Genomic DNA, 16,175 nt, shown 5'->3' on the forward strand with positions numbered 1-16,175 from the left:
GTTATTATGGCCTTTCTATCAGCTGAACCAGTCTGGTCGTTCTCCTCTGACCTCTGGAATCAACAAGGCATTTTCAGCCACAGAACTGTGAAAACCCCAGTAGATCAGCAGTTCCTGAAATACTCCCGTCTGGCACAAACAACCACGCCACGTTCAAAGTCTCTTAAATCATGTGTCTTCCCCATTCTGATGCTCAGTTTGAGCTTCAGCAGATCGTCTTCACCATGTCTACATGCCTAAAGCATTTAGTTGCTGTCATGTGATTGGATGATTATACATTTGCATTAATGAAGTTGAACAGGTGTACCTAATAAAGTGGCCGGTGAGTCTGTCTATCGATCGATTGATCAATCTATCTGTCTATCTATGTATATGTATATGTGTGTGTGTGTGTGAGTGAGTGTGTGTGTGAGTTCATGCACGCAAGTAAAAGTTCCATTATATCCTTCTATGGTAAAACAGGACATGGACCAAAATAGAGGCTTTATCAACAGGGAATTGAAGAGAATTCAGTGTATTTTTAATGGACTGCAGTGCAAAATATGTTTATATGTATATAAACCTTATATCACTTAAGAACTTATCTAACAAACACACACCACAAACACATTCTTAATGTGAAACCCTAATATTGTGTCATTTAAATGTAATAAATGTCTTTCAATTTAATATCTAATATACCTTTTAAAGGAAGCTATTGCTGGAATAAATGCATAAATAAAAAGGTGTGTTGCATGTATAATTTTAGCATTTAACAACTAAATGAATTCATAACTGATGATTGTTATGGTTGAAAAAACAAACAATTTGAGCAGTGGAATCAATGCAAGCATCATAAAGTTTTTAATGCTTATTATTTTTTATTTAACATTCATTTCAAAACCAAATGAACACAAAATACTTAAATGAAAGTTTCAGCAAAATATAAAAATCAAATCTTAGTCACTTTAAACATAAAACCCTTCATGTGTTCTTCAAACAGTAACGTTTTTAAACACTGAAATGTTGTGAAGATGAACATCAAGTTTGATGATAATTCATTGCCACATAAAGTACAATAATACCTGCTAAACTAGCACATATGTTCAGCTAGTAAACATTCTTGCAGTCTTTTGTAAAACAAAATAATTGAATCTGCAAGGACTGTAAACGTCCTTAATGTTGAATTAGACAATAAAACCAAACAAAAGGTTTTATTTCTGATCACTTTTCAGATCATTCATACAAAATAAAGTGCTAATAAACATACTTGAACGATCCTTGTGAACTATCCACACAAAATCCCATGACACGTGTGCTTGTGAAGTAGCTCAGCATCTGTCAGGTTTGATTTCATTGACGTATACGAGTTCTGATGAAGATTGCTACTAGGTTAGTCAGTTAGTGTGCTGTATAAATGGGTTTGTTCTGCTAAACTTCATGAAGTTACACATTCAAGTTGTTTGTAGTGCTTTCAGACTAAAGCTCCACCAAACCACCCAAAAAATTGGGTTTGGTGGATCAGATAAAGGTTAACTGTGCGTTGAAGCATTAACAATCTACGAGAAGATTAACTAATCAGAACGTCAATGCCAACCAGTGTTTTCAACGCTCAGCATCCAATAAATGACAGACGTTCCCAATTAAATATTCCAAACACAGAAGGTTAAAGAGTCACGTGAGTAACTCACTGAATCAGAGTCATGTTTTCGTTCTTCTGTTTTGGTTTTAGTGCATGAAGTTTCACTCCAGATGTGAGAGACATCATTTCCATCTAAACAACTTTCCCATTCTCTCTTGCCTGGAATAAAAACAGAGACATTAAATTTTTTTCCCCCAAAATCACAGCCCTAGTTTAGGCAGAAATAGAGTTTAGTGTTGCATTTAAACACTTTAAAACTGATGTAAGTGTGCTCTTTACTTCACAGGTTGAATATGTGGCCTGGTTACATATATAGTGCTGCTTCCTAGGGTATTTCTGAAGCACTTCAGCTCGATAATGGAGTTTCAGTGGGCCGCTAAATCCTGTGAGGTGGGACACTTCAAATCTGCAAGTCAAATGAGGATTGATGCTTTAATGCAGCAGCACACTCACCATATCAGCGCTGGTGTTGTGGTCGGGAAGAGCGTCGCCCGGATCCAGATTCAGGACAGACAGACTCGAGTCCATCAGTTCTTCTGAGAGAAAACACACACACACACACACACACACACACACACACACACACACACACACACACACACACACACACACACACACACACACACATGATCTCAGTGAAAACACAAGGTTGCACAACCTCCCAAAACCTGCTGTGTATCGCAATCATTTGAGTTTATAACAGTGCATTTGCGTCCGGAAGTGTTGTTTCCTGTTCATTTTTTCCATAGGGATTAAAAAAAGTCTTTGTTAAAGCGTTATAAGGGACAATTGAATTAAAAATGTAAAAAAAAAAATACAAAAAATAAAAGTTGATTATCTCTATAGAAAATATAGATATTTTAAGTTTAATATGTCTATGGAAACATTAATGTTTTTTAATGTTTTTGAAAGCTTGTTCTGCTCAACAAGGCTGCATTTCTTTGATCAAAAATACAGTAAAAACAGTAATACTGTGAAAAATAAATAAATACTTTAATTTAGCAAAGGCACATTAAATTGATAAAAAAGACATTTATGAAATTAATAAATATTACAAAAAAAGTTATATTTATAATAAATGCTGTTCTTTTCAACTTTCTATTAATCAAAGAATCCTTATAAAAAAATCAGTTTCCATAAAAATATTGAGTAGCACAATGGTGTTTAACATGAATAATAATGAGAAATGTTTTTTGAGCATCAAATCATCATATTAGAATGATTTCTGAAGGATCATGTGACACTGAAGACTTGAGTAATGATGCTGAAAATTCAGCTTTGATCACAGGAATAAATTACATTTTACTATATAATCACATGGAAAACAGTTATTTTAAATTTTAATAAATGTTCTGTTTTTACTGTATTTTTGATCAAATAAATGCAGCCTTAAGCCTTATTTATAATAATCCTTTGCGATTGTTGCTTGTCAGACTGTACGGACATGATCATCGCTGTAAGCCATGTCACACTGTAAGATATCAGGTGTCATTAATGTTGGACTGTACGAGAGTAAAGACGCGTTAAAAACTGACGCACGCAAGAAAACTTGTCTTAAGTTTTACATCATCAATCAATGACACGTTCAGTGACAGTGAGCTGCGTTACACGCGGGTTTGAAACGGTGGCTACAAAGAAATCTCTAATGTTAATTCAGGTCACGGCTTGTCTTGAAAAACAAAGTTAATTTGCCGGTGGTCGTAGGAGATTCACTGCAGGACAGAGAGTGAAATCTTCTGACACCGCCAGAATTTCATCTGAGGTAAAATTTGATCATAACGGTCATTAATCGGCTGATCAACGATCAAAGACTTCAGATTTTAGCCTATATGATCGGAGGATTCTTTTAGGATTCGCTAAATTTGTCTCAGACGGCCAAATCACAGTGTGCACCCGGCTTTAGAGAAATCAAGAAATCGTTAAAAAACCTTCATGCTTCCAAAATTTTAACTTGTTTATACATTATCATTTATATACATTCATACAAATATATACATTATCTTGATTTTGAAACACTAGGCATCATACACTTGCCGACTTTGTAAATAAACTGGGCATCAAACACTGAACGACTGACCCAGCTAGCAAAAAGCCGTCTATTAGACGTTGAATAGACGTAAATCTTCAACGTCTAATTACGACTATTCAACGTTGAAAACAGGTCGATCTTCAACGTCTTGATGGAATATGTAAAACTCTTTACATTTATTTGAGATAATAATGAACATGGTTTGGTATTTTAGCATGTATAACAGACTTATCCTGTCTTAGATGATCAGTTGAAAACACGTACTGTATGTCAAACAGTCCGGCCGAAACTACTTAGTTGAAATCACGTCGTAAACCAGTCCAAGGCGGACCGACTTATTTTCAACCATATTTCAACGTTGAAAGATGGTAATTGTTTACTGGGGAGGCTCAAATCGGCTCATGTTTTGATATCCTCCAAAAGAATGGAATCATAGTCTGAAGCTAAATCTGCCTGTGCCCATCATACACTACAAGATTTTCTGTGATATTCGTCAACCCAAAATCTGAAAACTGGCACAGACTCTCAGCAACTATTGTCGACTCATCTAGACTGCAAATCTGAGCTAAAGTGGTGTAGTGTATTCCAGTGTTGGAGCAAGTTTCACACAGCCAGTGTTTCGTACCGTTTCCTCTAGAAGAGCAGCTCTTGCCGTGTTCAACGGGTTTGTTCTCGTCCGGTTCTGCTGATATACAAACATCTGCAGGTTTAGGACACGATGGTTCCGTCGCACTTCCTTCAGTGGCTGGATTCAGTTCTGTGAGTTTTTCCTGCTCCGGAGACGGAGGTTTTATCTCTTTCTGGATACATTCGCTGTCGTCTTGTGCCGATGTTTGTTCGTCATCTTCTACAGGGACGTTCGTGATCAGTGAGGCCGCTTGCAGAGCACTGGTCTCGGTTTCTGACTTGTTCTTGTCATGGTTCTCAGAAAAGCGGACCTTTTTCTCAGTGGCCCTCAGAGAAAGCGGCTCCGAATGAGCAATTTCTGTATAAACGCTTCCATTCTGGTCCGTCGTGCCATTGGAGGTCATGGCATTGATTGTTTTCACTGACTCTTCAGACTCACATGACTTTGTGTTTTCAATGTCAGTCTCTGGACTGATGCTCTCAGGAGGACAAAGAGCGTCGAGCTCCTCTAAAAACTCCTGCAGACTGCTGTCTGGATAAACCTGGCAGAAACCAAACAACAAATACATGTATTAAAAAAAGACTATGAAATATTAAAATCTCTTTAACCTCAAAATTTCAAGAAAACAAAGAGACCGATAATCGGTTTTACCGATATTTATGATAATGGTCAGTCTTATGTGCAAATCACAAAACGCACACAAGATTACGCCATTTATCGGTGGATCCCATATTACAAAATCAATATTCAATTATGGAAAAATGCTTGAATATGTGTTTTGTGATTTGCACACAAGACAGACCATTATCATAAATATCGGTTCTGGATATCAATTATCGGGCACATAGACATGCAAATAATATCCAGAAGTTACCCCAAAAATGTGAAATAAAAAACAATTTGAAACTTATATTTAGGAGTATTAAAATACATTTTATTGTGAAATTATCGTGAACATACAAATTTTGCACATTTTCATCCCATAATGTTTATTACTGTGGCAGTAATAATAACCGTAATGAAAATCACCTGCAAATGCTCCTCCTGCTCTTTAGCATCCCACCTGAGGGCAAAATGAAGAAATGTTTTACAATCTTATTTATGATTTTAAAACAACTCTTTGTTATCATACAGTAAATGGACATTCATTTACTCATTAAACACGTCAAAAAGTCAAATGTTTTGGAATCAAAGATATTGTGATATTACTAAAAAAAGATAAAGATAATATTATTATATGTTGTTCATTAATGTATTTTTATTAAAGATGTCATAAATTTAACTAAAAGTACCGTGGTAATACCATGTTTTTAGTGTCAGTGTTCTTCGAAGTACCTTGAGCACCATATAAATAAGGTTTTATGAATATTATTAATATATAATGTCAAGTTTTTATGAATATAAGTCAGATGACAGTATACAGTATGTACAAACATATTTATAGTAACGTCAAAGAATACCATGTGACTAAAAAACCTACATACTTTTATTTAGCGATTTTAGCTCTTATGTACTCAAATACATTAATGAACAACATCTAATAAAATCAGTAATAATTTACCATAAGACTTAAACAAGTTCTTAAACATTTTGCTCATTGTTAGTTAATGCATTAACTTAAGCAATGGGACTGTAAGCCCGTCTGAAACGGGTGAAGGTCTCTGCGCGTTACTGTCTTTCCGCGTGGCAAAGTAATTTAGTTCCAATTAATCTTATCTGACTTCATTTTATCACGACTTCGAATTTAGGTCAGAATGCCAATTGGTTATTTGTCATTTATATAATAGTTTAGCAGCACATTTCATTATTCTTTTTAACTCTTTACTTATATTTTACCTGTTCATATTAGGGAGCATGTCACTTTGAGGCCTTCTCTTTAACGCGGGTCTCATGATCACAAACTCGTCAGTTTTCGGTCACTAAACAGAGGTAAATGCTATATACCTGAGATGGTCGCATTCATGCTTACACAATCTAATATACTTTGGTATAGCCCCCATTATTTTGCATACACTTGAATTTAAAGTAACGTTTACTCCAGTAGAGGTATGGCCACTATTACAGATATAAGCTGACCAACATTACTCTTACAATAGCTTTGGATTAGCCATGCCGTGGTTTCCCACATACAGTACACTTATCTAAAGTAACATTACATTAAAACAGAGGTAAGACACACACAGATTTAGGTTGGTCAAGCAGCAGTTGCTGCCCTAAACGGAAATTCACTTCTTGTCTTTACAAAACCAAGTACACTTGAATTAGTGCCAAATATTAGTCGTCACTAATCTGACACAGATATTGCAATAACAAACGAATCCGTTTTATCTACTTGGGAAAACAATTTCAGAGTCAAATATTTACAATTTTATTATGTCAAGTAAATGTATCATGCCAATTTCATAATCAGTTCAAAGATAATCAATACAATAACATCAAAATGCTCTGAGATAAAGAGTAAAAGATGTAGGCTAAACCCGACATTTAGAAAAATACATAATGCTGAAGTCTTTGAGCTCCTTCAACATTATGTGCTGATCTGAGTTACAGAATCGTACGCTGAACCCTCTTCAGCATCTCTCTAAATACTCAGACCAAGGCAGAAACCTCTTTTCAAATGTAAACATGAGCTCACAGTGGGAATTTGCATTAACCACCATCCCAGACTTACTGGGGACAGAGGCTGATTTACATGGGGGCACACCCACAGCTGTTAACAAGATATCTCTAAACTCTCCACACCTTAATACCCTTTTGGTTTACTTTTGTGGGAATGAGACCTTTGTACCAGTTGCACTGAGACATTTCAAATGATACCAAACATGTATAGTGTTGTATGATAATTGTTCCCATTAAACCATATAGATGTTTGGGTGAATTTCAGCAAGAGAGAGAGAATGGGGGGTCAAGGGAAAGAGATGTAGATTAGGATGATGCTTAGGTGAGACTTGCATCTCAAATGGTGATGCTAGTTTCACAAGAGAGAGTTTAAATGTTAATTTGTCTTCTCAGGGAGTGGTCGTTTCTCAACCGGACTGCCCGGCATTTTCTAATTTCTCAAGTCTTACAGGACCTTATTGTGAAGTTTAACCATAATTTATCCATCTTCTATAACAGCATCACAATATCTTCTGATTACCAAAACATTTGTTTGGGCTTTTTGTTCAATTACTGTGTTTAATGAGCAAATTAATGTGCGTTTACTGTATGATAACAAGGAACTGCTTTGAACTTAATGAGATTTTAAAAGACGAATTGTATCATTATAAATCATCCGGTCATGTGATCGGATGAGTTTGTGGTTGAAAGTTAATGCTGAGTGGGAGTGGAAATGCTCATAACCATAAATCCCTCTGAAAATCATTTCCCATCATCCTTTGAGTCTGTGTTAATGGATTTGAGGTGAAATGTGGCAGGATGTTACTGTAAACGGTTCAGCACTTTAACAATTCAGTATGAGGTCAGTTTACCTCCTCGCTCGACCCGTCAGACGGTCTTTACCCTTCGCGTTACTCCCAACCACTGGGACACTTTTCCCCTTCTTGTCAGACGCTTTGTGTCGAACTAGAAAATCAACATAATGCAGAATGTGACGTCAACTTGACTACCAGTTTATAATCTTTAAAGTTTAAAATTTATAATAAAGTTTTGAATATTATTAATCACACAGTGCCACAACACAATACATTTTTATAATATTTTTCCAATGAAAACTGAGCTTTAATTTTATTGCAGTGTACTGAACTGTCTATTAAAAAGAAAATAATATAATATAATTAATATAACATAAAAATCATTAGTAATATACACATGACACATGCTAGAAAATGTACTTGGAAAGAAATGAAACATGGAAAAACTAATTATGAATAAACAAATGGATGAATTATAGTTATGATTATATCACAGAAAAGACTTTTAGAATTTATAAACTTTATTCATTCATCCTTTGTTTTTCCATGTTTAATTTCTAATATCAATTCACAAAGCTTGTTTTTTTCCATTTTAATTTTCCTGGATTCATTTGAATGATTTAATAAAATTGTAATAATCAAAAAGGATGTGTAATCAACTGAATTCACAAAAGTTAAACAATTTAATAATTTATTAAAATTTTAACAATAATAACGCCCTACGAAATGTTTTATTTTTTCAGAAATTTGTTTCAGTTTTTTTAAAAGCGTCTAATGAAAATTGAGCTTGAATTTTATTGCAGTGTTGAATGTGATCTGTCATAACTGCCTATAAAGAGAATTATAAAAATATAATTAGTGGTATATTATACACATAAAACATGCTAGAAAATATATAAGGAAAGAAATTTAAGACTGTTTGAAATATAATGATTGTATTTCCTATTGTACAGAAATGACTTTGCTTTTAGAAATCATGAACGTTATTTATCCATCATTTATTTTCCATGTTTCATTTTAAACATCGATTCACAATTGTAATAAAGCTTTGAGCGTCCCATCATTAAATGTACTGCTAACTAGTACTTGGTTGGTCTATTTTGTTTAGATGTGCTCGAAATCTACAGATTCCAATCCATCAAAGTATTCAAAAGGTTTGAGAACAACTAATCAATATCATTCAATTAATTTCTAGGCCAAGAGTTTTTGGCTTTACGCACCTCTGGATTCTTCCGATCTCAGATTTCCTCTTCTGCCGTTTTGACCTCCTATAAATCAAATATAATTAACCCAGAAAATACAGTAATTACACACTACATACGGTAAGACCCAATCTTCAACAGAGAGAATAATAAATGTACCATTTGCTCCTTGATTAGTATCTCGATCTCAGCTGTAAATGGGTTTCATCTGAAAATTAAAACATTCACCTCTGTTTGACGTTCCTCCATGTTCCTTTTCAGAGAACCTACAAATAAAACATATTGGGAAAAAACACACGCGACAACTGAACATCAACACAAAATAATGACCGACAATTCCAACAATATATCATGCAAATCAAGCTCAATGTGCCACTACAAGTGCATGCGTTAGTTAGCTTACAGAAGCATGAATTTTAGTGCTGGCACTGACTGGTTTATGATGGTTAGTGGTGCAGATTTAGATTTCTGGCTACCAGATGGAGCTGGTTCACCAATTATTTTTAAACAATAGTAGTGTCTGGACAGGAGGCTTTTCTTTAGACTTCAGAGACCTTTTTTTTTTTCCATAACTTTTTAAAAATCACAATTTCTTTCTGGATTTTGGAGTTAAATATGATCTGGATATTTCTTCATGAGATTTACCCAAACAGAACTTGAATCCAGGGATGATAGTTGGCTGGAAAAATTGTTCTGACATGAACACTTGTACTGGATGTTCACTGATCAAGGGTTTTACCTCCCACAAAACAGCTTTACTGCCCTGAACAGTCTCTGGTGTTCGTAAACCCTCCCAAATAAGGCAAGGCATTCAAAGCACCCTAAAAATATCCTCTTGTCCCCGTCCACTCAATAGGGAAGATTATTTATTTCAGAGGAACCCATATGAAACACTGAAGACTTCCAGACACTTGTTAACATTTGGCCTGAAGTCTTGTTTGTGGTACGGCATGTTCAGGTTTGTGAGGACTCACTGTTGGTGACCACACACACACACACACACACACACACGTTCGTTTCACTAGTAAAGACATTGCATAGACTTCCATTGATTTTATATCAGGTTAATGTTATAACCCATACCCCTACACATCACAGAACATAACAACATAAAACATGGTGTTTGAACATAAATGTGTAGGCAGTGTGTGTGTACACAACCACCCAATAATGGCAAAAATCCACCCACTCCTTTATTTAATCCCCATAAATAAGCAGTGTCTCAGAATAAGCTGTTTGCAGTTTCTATGCAATATAACGGCACATATGCTTAGGCCACGCCCACAACTGTAGACAGACTCCGCCCTATTAGCATAGACTCCACCCCTCAGTGAGATGTACACAGTCCACCATGTTTATCTCCTCGCCAGAGCAAGTAAGAAATGTATTCTTATTAAAGCTACTCAAGTTGTTCAGTCAAGATAAGTGAGTGATTTTCTGTTTTTCTTTTGTTGTTTGATTCATATAAACAGCATATATATCAGTAAATACTGTATATTACGCTGCTTTCACTTAAATACACAGATCTAATAGACGTATGCGATTTCTTTCCCTGCTGTTTATGTTCACAGACATACGTGAACTTTGCAAATACACACAAGGTTATGTCAAAAACACACAGTTTAAGCTCAATAAGACGTGAAAGAGAACTTAGTTTAATACTCACGGGACGCTCCATCTGACAGCCAGATTTGTGCGCTCAGAAAACCATATATCCGAAGTTTAGATTGATATGGCTTTATGGCATGTTGTTAATAAACTTACATGATGATGAAGAACTGAAATGTCACGTGAGCGTGAACACAGTAGAAATGATGATCAAAACCAAACAGATGATTTAGCTTTTAGGCTCCGCCCTCTTCTCGAAAGAGGGGCGGGGAGCAGCAGCTCATTTGCATTTAAAGATACATGCACGAAAACAGCATGTTTTTCCTTCCACTCAAAAATGCATTAACAACATGCTATACTAAATGATCTGTGGGGTATTTTGAACTGAAACTTCACAGACACATTCTGGGGACAACTGAGACTTATATTACATCTTGAAAAAATTGGCATAATAGGTCCCCTTTAAATAAAAAGCATGTTTTGGGCCGATTTAAAATACTTTTTAACTAGTGAGGACCAATAAAATATCCTCACTAGTCAGTTGTCATAATATTTAACTACATAAGTGAGGACATTTGGCCAAGTATTGCCAAACCTTCTCTCTCTCTCTCTCTCTCTCACACACACACACACTCTCTCTCTCTCTCACACAAAGCCTTTGTGCTAAGAAAACCCTTAGTTATGAAGGGTTAGTGATGAAAAATTATGAAGATGAACATTTATTTATGTAAAGAGTCCAATTTGCTTTCATGTTGACCATAACCATGTAGTGATGTTATCATTTATATGAATGCATATGCGCTATAAAAACATTTACAAAAAAAACTCAATCTGGTGTAAATCTGCATGCTGTGGAATAAACATACTGAATTTCTGCTACAAACAGAAGACCAAGACTACATGACCTTTTTACTTCTAATAATCCACATCACTTTATCGTCTAGTGCCGTTTGATTCAATTACTTGAATTAAAGTCATCCATGTCTCATGACCTCACTGAATCAAGAAATTTGACCTTAAAAAGCCCAAGAGACGTGATTCATAAACTTTCCCTGAAAACAACTTGTTTTAACAGGCAGAGATATATGAAATTGAGTTAATGTTATTTATACTTGTTCCCACTCAAGTTCTAGTTCTTCTACATCAGCTCATGTTTAATCAAACCAATGAAGCAGATCAGACTTACACAGAAGATCAGGCCAGATGTCTTGAGCAGTTTGGCATCTAAGAAAGTTTATAGTCATCTGAGCGAAAACAAGGACCTTTTATAACATCTATGACATTAAACAAGAGTCCAGGTCACTGATGTGGGCAGCAAAAAGGTCAAAGATCATTCATTAAGCCCATTTTCCTTCCATAATGTGACATTTCTCAGAGCGAGACAAGATATTTAAGTTAGATCTGAATGTGAGTTTGAAGTGGATTGTGCACCTCCACATTTCCCAATGGTGACGCATCTTTTTCAGCTATCATTATTTGATATTATTGCTTTAAATGTAGACAGTAACAAGCAAAATACTATATAACTACAGACAAGATTTAAGAAAGGCTGCAGAATCTATTGGCTACTTCTTGTAGGTACAACAGTGACCTAAAACATTAACAGCTTTTCAATTACTTGATTCCTCTGTTGAGTTTTTGTTGCAAAATTTATTTGGCAAATGTGTTTCCATCATAGTTTATGCGTATGTCTTCTTATGGAATAAAAAAGTATCTGCCTCAAAAAAAATGGTGTGCATTTTAAGATTTTGTGCGCAATTTTTGTTGTTGTGCAAGATCTCAAAATTGGCAAAAAAAAAAACACGTGGATGGTAACAGCTGATAACTAAATAGATATCTGAATATTGGGTAGGAATGCTAGCCTGGCTAACGTCAGACCTCTTTCTCATTGAGACGTGGTCTGGGAACCACATGTTCATTTTCTCGTATTTGAGGCGTGGTTTACGAATGCCCAGAGCCGTTTATTGGGGCGCTACGAATGTCTATCAAATGCGCCTGTACGTAGCTCATAGCCAATCATTTCAATTATACCAGATGACGTATGTAGAGCGACAGAAATTCGACGAGGAAGACGACGATGGCTAAAGAAGACTAAACTACTTAGAACACTATCTAAGACTGCATCGAAAGGTAACTTCGCGTCTGCTGCCATGTTAGATCCATAGATATAAACAAACTGCTTCAGTGTGTCGCATAGACGTCGTCATCGTCTTGCTGCTCCCTCCCCGTTCTGTGATTGGTCCCCTCGCTGAGGCGAAAATCTGGTCCATGGTGTCCAGGCTGCCTAGCAGCGTGAATAAAATCGCGCTGCGCTCAAGGCAGCATGGAGAAACCCAGGCTATAGGAATGCATGATATATCAGCCACCTTATTGGCCGATATATTTTCATTTTTAAAGTTATCGTTATCGGCCCGATAAGAAAATTTGGCCGATATATTAAAGCTGATAAATAATGTATTATTTCCTTCAGCAGAGACACGTTCAACGTGATGGTTTGGAATTGTTTGAAATATGATTGGAATCACTTAAAACGGGAAAATACAGTTCAGTGCGATATGTGCAGCGCAAGTCTGTCATATAAGCTACATGAAATTATAATGAAAACATTATCAGTAATCAGGCTCTCAAAAATTGTATAAAAAAATGTGGATTTAGATTTTTCGGCCAATATGTCAGCCGGCTTTCAAATATAAAGAATTATCGGTTATCAGTATCGGCCAAAAGTTTCATATCGGTGAATCCCTACTATTAGTTAGTTGGTTATTAGTTACTATTAGTTGGTTAACATTAAGGGCCCTTTCACACCTACCTTGTTTGGTCCGGATTTTCTGACTTTTCAGTTTGATCCGAATCCGAATTACAGGTGTGAAACCTCCCCGGGACCACAGTCCGGACCAAACAGAAGAAAAGAGGTAGGTTCGGTCCGGATCAAACTGAACAAAGGTTTGGTTCGTTTCTAGTGTAAACGCATTTTCTGCATGGTTCGGACTTTCAGACCTATTAGAGGAAGTTCCAGTGGTTCTCGCAGGATTGCTTGCTCTTCTCCTCCTTTCCTGCCGGGCGACCATAAAATGTTTGCACAACGAGGACGTTCATTTGGCGAATGTGAACTAGCCTCGAGTATAGTCGGTGCTGCAGGGAGTAATGCCGAAATAATAACAGTATAGCGGCAACGATATGCGTCTGTTCATTCATTCTTGTCAAAGTTACCCGCCGAATTGACAACACGCTGACGTCAGACGCACCTACCAGCCGATGACAAACCAATCAATGTCAAGATGCAGCCCACATAGATGATGATGACAGGACGCAAGTACGTCATGTAAAGTGCTTTAGTGCGCTCGCATAATTGCAATGTGAAACCAAACCAAAACTAACCAAATGTATAAAATGCATCAAAACATGAACTTTGGTTCGGACCTCGGTGCGGACTTTGAAAACGCCCTAACATTAACCAACAACACCAGCCAAAAATGAAAGCCATTTCAAAAGGTTTTCTGATGATTCTATGAAGCATTAAAGTTAGGACAAATCAAAAGATATGAGTGAAGCATTTGAACTCATGGATCTGAAGGTGTCAGTAAGACAGCAGACACAGAGACGATTCAACAGCTGGAATTTATGTAAGAGGCAGTTAAACATGCAAAACAAACAAAAAAACGAACAAAGAAGAATTCAAACTGAATCAAGGTGCAAACTAAGGCAACACAGGTTAGTTTCTCACACGTCAGAACAGAATTGAGGCGCTTGCGTCTGGCTTACATCAGATCAGCTTTATCCATGTCCCAGGCTCTCCTCCACTGGCCTTTGGCGTTTTTGTGCCGGGCCACGCGCTCTCGGTCGATCTCCTCGCGCTCCTTCTTCCATCGCAGGTACTCAAGATGTTCTTCCTTAGATGTGATGCTCAGGTCAGCGATGGCCTCAGAGAGCTAGGAGATCATTTGAGTGTCAAATACAGAACAAAATATATCCAATTTGTTTCTATCTCTTACATTTGAAATTTAAAGGGGATTTTTTTCCTTGTTCATCTTTCTTTAGTGTGTAATGTTCATCTCTATATCAGTGTCAGTGTTTCTGAACTCCCTGAAACGCCTCCATTGTAGTCTTGAGTTTCTTCCGGGAATGAACACGTCACAATATTCCTCATTTAAATAATTCATACGCAGAATAAAGGGGCGGGGCCTGGTTGAGTTAGTTAGTAGTGTGTTGAAACTGGTGGTTATGGTAAGGGGCGGGACATTTCCCAAACACACTCGAAGCTCTTGACCAATCACAACACAATGCTCCAGCCGACCAATCAGAGCACAGTGTGGGGAAAATAATGTGTTTTTTAACATTCAATCCTGAAAACCTGTTCTAGTAGAGCCTAAAATCAACATCAAAACTTTGAAAAAGGGCATATTAGGTCCTCTTTAATATTGCTTATTCCACAGCCAGACCAGCCCGTTCTCATCCCAAGGCGTCATATATTGACGCTTTTGACATTTCGTCTACATCGAACGCACATGGCACCCTTTAGCGTCAATATGAGACGCAGATAGAAATGGGCCAGAAGGCGCCTCCTAGCGGTCTAACCCTATCCCTACACTACACCTAAACCTACCCATAACCGAACAAAGCTCTGTGCGTCTCATATTGACGCTAAAGGGTGCCATGTGCGTTCGATGTAGACGAAATGTCAAAAGCGTCAGTATTATGACGCCCAAGGATGAGAATGCGTTGGCCAGACATATTTTAAACATGTTCATTGTTCATATTTTTTATTTAATGTAATTGTTTTCACAATGAATATTCATTATAATATGATTATTTGAGAAACTCAAATAGATGAAAATACTTAATAATAAGCTATTACGTGATTTTTTTCTGAGCGCAGAAATATGCAGTTTGTCTGTCAAATGCACTTGTTTCAAATGAAAAGTTTCAGTCTGGATTCAGACCGCATCATAGCACTGAAACTGCGCTCGTTAAAATCACAAATGATTTACTTTTAGCTTCTGACCAAGGCTGTATCTCAATACTAGTTTTACTTGATCTTAGTGCTGCGTTCGATACTATAGATACTATTAGACACAATACTCTTAGATCGACTACAAAATTATACTGGTGTTCAAGGACAAGCATTAAGCTGGTTCAAATCATACCTATCTGACCGCTACCATTTTGTCTATTTAAATGAAGAAAAATCGATCATAACTCCAGTAAACTATGGAGTGCCGCAGGGATCTGTATTAGGCCCTCTGTTATTCTCAATATATATGATGCCACTTGGAAATATTATAAGGAAACATGGAATTAGTTTCCATTGTTATGCTGATGACACTCAAATCTATATTTCATCACGGCCGGATGAAAACGCTAAATTATCCAAATTGACAGATTGTGTTAAAGATATAAAAGATTGGATGACGCGCAATTTTCTTTTATTAAATCCAGACAAGACAGAGGTACTAATCATCGGTTCAAAAAACCGCCCACAAAACCTCTCACTCTACAACTTTAACATAGTAGGATGTCCTGTTACTTTATCCTCTAGTCTACAGTAAAAGACCTGGGTGTTATACTAGACTGCAACCTGTCTTTTGAAAATCATATTTCATATGTTACAAGAACAGCCTTTTTCCACCTTAGAAACATTGCTAAGCTACGTAACATGCTATCAGTTTCTGATGCA

At 36.6% G+C, this 16,175-nt stretch overlaps 1 protein-coding gene across 3 annotated transcripts in view; it reads right to left on the reverse strand.

The window, feature by feature from the left end:
* Positions 1-820: 820 nt before the first annotated feature.
* The window catches only part of ccdc9b (coiled-coil domain containing 9B), a 29,903-nt gene continuing 14,548 nt past the window's right edge, over positions 821-16,175 (reverse strand). For 2 of the 3 annotated variants that reach the window (XM_082143793.1, XM_082143795.1), the window contains exons 7-14: positions 14,264-14,430; positions 9,122-9,159; positions 8,912-8,959; positions 7,749-7,842; positions 5,308-5,341; positions 4,276-4,819; positions 2,075-2,157; positions 821-1,780 (exon numbers count right to left, since the gene is read on the reverse strand). In XM_082143793.1, the coding sequence (XP_081999919.1) occupies positions 1,754-1,780; positions 2,075-2,157; positions 4,276-4,819; positions 5,308-5,341; positions 7,749-7,842; positions 8,912-8,959; positions 9,122-9,159; positions 14,264-14,430 (1,035 nt within the window). In that variant the 3' untranslated portion in view covers positions 821-1,753. The remainder of the gene's footprint in view (positions 1,781-2,074; positions 2,158-4,275; positions 4,820-5,307; positions 5,342-7,748; positions 7,843-8,911; positions 8,960-9,121; positions 9,160-14,263; positions 14,431-16,175) is intronic. The other variant, XM_082143794.1, reaches the window with a different exon arrangement.

Source organism: Leuciscus leuciscus (genome assembly GCF_965113295.1).
Source record: "Leuciscus leuciscus genome assembly, chromosome: 17".
Taxonomy (NCBI): domain Eukaryota; kingdom Metazoa; phylum Chordata; class Actinopteri; order Cypriniformes; family Leuciscidae; genus Leuciscus; species Leuciscus leuciscus.